Here is a 6,212-nt window from a genome sequence, read left to right as displayed (position 1 = left end):
ACATCTTTAAAGATAGGGATAAGGATTCCGATCAAGTCGGTTTTTTTGTATTACTCTTAGAATCCAGATCGGACTCCACAACTACAATCCAAGTAATACTCTCTTGGCAGATAAGATTCCTCTCTCAGGAAGTTAGCAACAATTATAGAGTTCTATTCGAACTTCATTACTGGATAGTTAAGGTAACCTCTCCTAAGATCTATAAATACCCACATATTCATCATTATGAGGTATGCATTATTGAGTTATTCAATTAACTGAGATATTGAAGTTAATCCTTATGCTCACTCTGAACTAACTTGTTCGTCGAAGACAAAACTCGACCACACCGGTCGAGCATGTTTTTGCAGATTTGAGTGATCGTTAAGGACCGAATTCTGTAAAAACACTTAGTTTTAAATTTTTTTAAAACTAGAATTCAGTTCTGTCTTAGCACAATTCAACTACATCCTGAGGATTCTTACCAAAAATATAAAAACTACATCCTGAGGATTAACTTCTAACTTCATAACTATTTAATATACAATAGACTTTACCCCTACCTCCAAAAAGTTTCAAACTCTATACCACTATAACACAGTAACATGAATTCATAGTAACTGATTTTTTGGTTTTTCACCATACAAGGGATATCATATAGCATTAGGAAGATTTACAACAAAAAAGCATGGCATCGAAAACATGGCATGTATCTTTTGGGATCCAATGATTTATGGGGTTAAAAAAAAATAGAGTGATAGAGAGAATTCAAGTTATACCCCCAGCTGAATGATCAAAAGTAGAAATACCTTAAAAATATACCAAGTTGACAAAGTAAAGTGTCTCTTAATTTGCACAATGGTACACCTTCATATCTTATTAGCAAATTCTATTAAGTCATAAGTAGATAATTACATAATTCTTTTATTGCATTTAATCTTTTGTGACTTCACAATGTTGCTCCCAGAAAAATATAATTCTAAATTTTAAACTGTTTGGTAACTCTCCAAGAGTTTCTGTTTCAAGAAACAATAGAAACAGTTTTGAGTGTTTCTGAAAGCAAAAACATTTTTTTAGGCATTTGAGAAAACTTGCTACTAGAAGTATAAAATTTGAAAATTGTAAAAAAATTTACAAAATTTGCCATTATTATATTTAGAGTGACAAATTTCATAAAATTGCTTATAAAAACGTTTTACTTAAACCCAATTTGCACCCAATTTTGTTTCAATAAATAGACCCAACAACAAATAGTTATTTTCTGTCAAAAGTGTTTTTAAAGCCAAAAAAAATTATAAATTTCAATTTATGTTGCAAAAATCATGCAAAAAAAAAAAAGGTTTATCAAAAATATTTTGGCCAGTTTTTTTGCTTCTCAAAGTAAGAAATACATAAACTATTTTTCGGTGGGCTATCAAGCGGGTCCAAACATCTTCTTTCTTCCTCCATGAGTTCCTTCTTCTTCATCTATTCATTATTTTATATTATATGATATCTATATAACAATACAACTAAGGGTATATTTGTCATTTCTACTAACTACCTAATGATTCAAATAGAAAAAGAGGTGGCTGCCAATTTGGCATAATCGTTTGAATTTTTATGTTTTTTGCCAATTATCTTTGAGATGTCTTCTAAAATTTTCTTAAAAAAGTTATATTTCGAATTACAAAAGCCCCTATCATAGTTCATACGAAAGAATTTAAAGAATCTGAAATCTTCGTGTTTGGGGGGGAGGGGAAGAGCCAAAATCTTCATTTGTTGCTGCTTTTGAGCGTATGGAATTATATACTAAAAACTAAAAGGCATGGAGTTTCATTTTTGAATTTACAAACCCTAAGAAGCCTTTTCGTGATTTTCAGAAAATCATTAATTTAAATATAAACCGTTGGATCAAGAAAGATACGTTGTTGCCGAAGGGATATCTCCCGCATGACAACAAACAAAAAAGCCATTGATAATGTTATGGTCCCTATATTTGATGGTTTGACCACTGTTATGGTCATCCTATACTATCCGATCATACTTTAAGCGCTTCATAAACAAGATAACGCATGAAACGTATGCACTAAACATAACTAACCTCCATAAAGATAAGGATAAGAATTCTCAAATGCAGATTGGACTCCACAACTACAATTCAAGTAATACTCTCTTGGCAGATAAGATTTTTATCCCGAAGAAATTAGCAACAATTATGGAGTTCCACTCGAACTCCATTAATACATAGTAAATGTAACCTCTCCTAAAACCATCCTCAAAGATAAGGATATTGTTTCTCTCTCTCTCGCATTGAGAGCTCTACAAGTCGTTTTCTTGTACTAAAGTTGGGTAGTTTCCCAAGTTAATCTTCGGAGATGTTCCTCGACCCGACGTCGAGCATGTTTTGCGGTTATACTGTCCAGATTGTGCAAGAAACCAGAGTTGCTCAATTGGTAATGACTTAACACCTCTTTGTGATGAGATCATGGATTCTACTCTCATGTGGTACATGCCCTTTTTTCTCCCCTCTTTAAAAAAACCTCCCTGTTCCCAAAAGAACACCTTGGGGGAGTGGTGGATGGGGCTTGGTTTGAAATTTGAGTTGGGTTGATCACAAAACTTGGTCTGTTTACCAGTCAGATCAATCAAATAAATCAACCAAATTCTCACAATGAGGAAAAAAACCTCCAGCTTGGATTAATATGGACCGGACCGGGTTCACCAGACGTGCTAGTGATTACAACCAGTGAAGTGGCTGGACCACAAACAGATTCATTCGGTTCACATTCATACATGCCATGCTGAAATGCTATTCATATAAAGATCAAACCTTTTAATAACCAGTACAAAATATTACATTATTTCCCTTCAAGAATCCCAAAGCAAAACCAAAACAAACATCCTTTCACTCATGACTCATGAGTACAGCAACAGTATTGAAAATCACTTTGGAGTTGTGATATGTTGAGGACAAAATCATGCTATGGACTTGATCCACTCCTCCATTGTTGGTGTTGCAATCCCAACATTCTTCATGTCGAAAAGGTTGGCTGGTTCATGAAACTCCACCATGTTAATCACCAATTCATGAAAGTTGAATTATCAATAAATTAAAGTATATTGAAATAATTTCTGAAATCCAATAAACACCAAAAATTAATGTGACTTTTCAAGTTGGATTGTTCAAAGTTCAAACCCATTAGCATGGCTTGGGTTGGGTCGATATACTCATGACTGAGTCAACCTTCAAAAAACATTGACCCACTTGCATCAAACCATTCAGGGTATGGCCTTTTTCTTAGCTCATGTGGCTCCTGCTTGAGTTGATGTTTGAGAGGGTTGTTACTGGGATGAAAAAATAGCATTGGTTGGTTTCTTTTGAAACTTCATTCAAACTTGTATTCTCAAAACCCTCTCTTGTGGTGGGGGTGGGGGGGGGGGGTGAGACCCTGTCTTGTGTTCAGAGCAACCAACGGCAGATATTCACTTTCAGATAATTAAAACACCCAAAAAATATATATTCCCCTAAGAGAAAAATCAGAAGAGAATCCGAGTAATCTTGCTGCGAAAAAATGGAATCAATAGAAAGGCATTTACCATTATGTACTTCAGGTGTGGCAGCTGCAGTGGCATCAGTAATGACTGTGATAGGATGATAGTCCAACTGAAGTGCTTCAATGACTGTTTGCCTGACGCAATTTGGGGTTTGAACTCCTGTAACAGAAAACAAAGAATCAAAGGAATTCAAGAGAAATAAACATAAAAAATAAAAAACAGGGGGGGGGGGGGTATGTAAGCTGGTCATCCATGCAACTTAGATCCAACTTAACACAAACCCAAGGTTAGGATTTGCAACAGGCCAGGCAAGTTGGGTAGGGACACTGTTGGCAAGGGCCAAGCCTTTTAATGAGGAAACAAATTCCTTGCAAAAGACAGTACCCAAAACTTCCAAACAAAAGCAGTGATCCATGAGACAACATGTCTATTATTGAAGACAGGAATAAATCCCAACTGTTAATTTACTCTTTTTTTTTTTTTTTTTTTGGGGGGGGGGGGTTGGGTTTTAAAACAGAGGGACACCCCATCTTATTAGGGGGGGGGGTGGGATTTACTTCATTCCACTAACATGAAGGAGATGCATCTCCACTTTCCTTTTAGCCATATAAATAACTCATTAAGAGGTGAGGGCTAAAATTAAAGCCATTCAACTGTCAAAATAGGATCATAAAGCGTATGAATCTATAGCAACTGCTGATCTGAAATTTAGTTACCTGTCACAACTAGGCTGTTGATGCCAACCCTTTGAAGAAATGAATGAAGGTTGGTACCAAAGAAGGCACTGAAACGAGTCTTCACAAGCTTGTAATCACCTTTTTGGATCTCCAAACCATCAACTAGTTCTGACCCCACATTGTTCAAGCTAACTGGGTTTTCTTTGCCTTCACCGTACATGTGCATCCGATAGAGTTCAACATCTCTTCCCATTTGGTCATGTTCCCGGACAACCTACAAGCAATAACAAAGCGGAGCAATCAAGGACAAGTCAGATTTCCAACCCAATAACCCTAAACCTTAAGAATGCACATGGAGTAGCTTGATGGGTGCTCAATACCGTTCAAACATTTTTCTCGTACAATTTTTGCTGCATCATATGTTACCAAATGTTACCCATATGGTATTAAATTTGACATGTGACAAGGTCATGCTATCAGATGCTACTGTCAGGTATACCAAATCATCCCTCCAAAGTCCATGTGGGCAGAAATGATTATATAAAACATTATGGACAACTCATATTCAAAGAAAACAGGGAAGCACTATTGATTTGGTTCTTCTAGTTAAGAGCTGCTTATTGGCATGGTGATGAACATAGTTGGCATAGTTTCCTCTGAGTGGAAGTCATTAGAATGCTAATTGAAAAAGAAGGACAGAGTTAAGGGTAACTCAGCTTAATTCATGAGCTGCTATTAGTTCTGTCAGTTAATGACTCAGTAACTGTTTTTCTTTGTTTTGAGTAGGAGCTTCCATTTCCCAGTACATGGGTCTCCCCTGACTATAAGTCCAGGAGAGGGTCTTAATGTAAGAAGCCTTATCCCTACTTTTGCAGAGATGTTTCTGGACTCGAACCTGTGATTAGTTGCTCACAATGGAGCAACCAAAGACTTTTGTTCAGATTATCTACGTTAATTGAGTAATATATTTGCTTCTCCAATCCTCACAAGACTGGGTTTTGTGTTGTGGGATGTTGCATGTTTTGATTTTAAGTTCACAAACCATTGCATTTCAGCTGATTTTTCAATCAGTCTCAGTCCTTTTTTTTTCCATCCTTTTGGAACCGTGTTGCCTGGAGAGCTAAATGAAAATCGTTCCTCTGCCACTAGTTGAAAATGATAACACTTACATCTACTACCAGATCAGTTAGAACACAATTGCTACTTGTCCCAATCACTAAACACTAACCATAATTAGATAATACAATTGATCTGTCTTCCCAAAGAAAAGAAACAGAAATAAGCATGAAACCCTACTCTATATACTGCCGATAAAACCCCTCATAAACAAAAGCAGTTCTTAAAGCAACATCAACAACAGTAACAGCAAATTGTAGAGTATTTCCTGAAACTAATTGCTTGCTTTCCCCATCGCACAAGTTAAACCAGATAAACATGGAACATTCGGAAGTAAAATCACTTCCAAGTTCCAAACACTTTATGGGAACTAAATAGAGCCCGAATGAGCTAAAATTAATATAGAAAGAGAGGATTTTCTTCTCCAGAACTATCATAGATTAAGAAACAGATTGAGAGAGGGAAAGATTGATACCCAAACAATAAGAATACCACGCTCTCTTGCAATTTCGACTGCCTTAATGACGTTAGGAATAATAGCTTGGCCTCCACCCACCTGCAGGGGCTTCCCTGGAAGAATAAAATCGTTCTGCATCCAAACCCATGAAATGGAATCAACATTAGACCTCTTCAAAATGGAATTACAACAGAAATACTCTGAAACGTGTAAAAGAACAATGGAGAAGGGAGTGAGAAGCAAAGAAAGGAAACCTGCATGTCAATGACAAGCATAGCTGTTTTCTTCATTTGGTCTGCCATTTTCTCTGGGTTCTTATTTCTGAAAATTTTGTCACACAAAGGGAGGTGAGATATTGCTCCAAATCAGTGCAGAGGTACTGAAAATTTGCAGCATATCTTTGTTCTTATATACATTTTCTTGTTGGGGTTTTCCCTAGAATTTAT

The 6,212-nt window shown here is 36.3% G+C and overlaps 1 protein-coding gene across 1 annotated transcript; it reads right to left on the bottom strand.

Moving 5' to 3' along the window:
• Positions 1–2,792: 2,792 nt before the first annotated feature.
• On the bottom strand, positions 2,793–6,154 carry LOC149012646 (putative inactive nicotinamidase At3g16190). Its single transcript, XM_089159448.1, has 5 exons — positions 6,021–6,154; positions 5,785–5,898; positions 4,233–4,467; positions 3,559–3,675; positions 2,793–3,011 (listed from the first exon to the last, which is right to left on the bottom strand). Exons 1-5 carry the CDS (start codon positions 6,066–6,068, stop codon positions 2,938–2,940), a joined length of 588 nt encoding a protein of 195 aa, XP_089015574.1. The 5' UTR covers positions 6,069–6,154; the 3' UTR covers positions 2,793–2,937.
• Positions 6,155–6,212: the final 58 nt, after the last annotated feature.

Source organism: Hakea prostrata, chromosome 6, assembly GCF_041222555.1.
Source record: "Hakea prostrata isolate BN-2017 chromosome 6, UWA_Hpros_2, whole genome shotgun sequence".
In the NCBI taxonomy this organism is placed as follows: domain Eukaryota; kingdom Viridiplantae; phylum Streptophyta; class Magnoliopsida; order Proteales; family Proteaceae; genus Hakea; species Hakea prostrata.
This window is presented reverse-complemented; position numbering and strand designations above follow the sequence as displayed.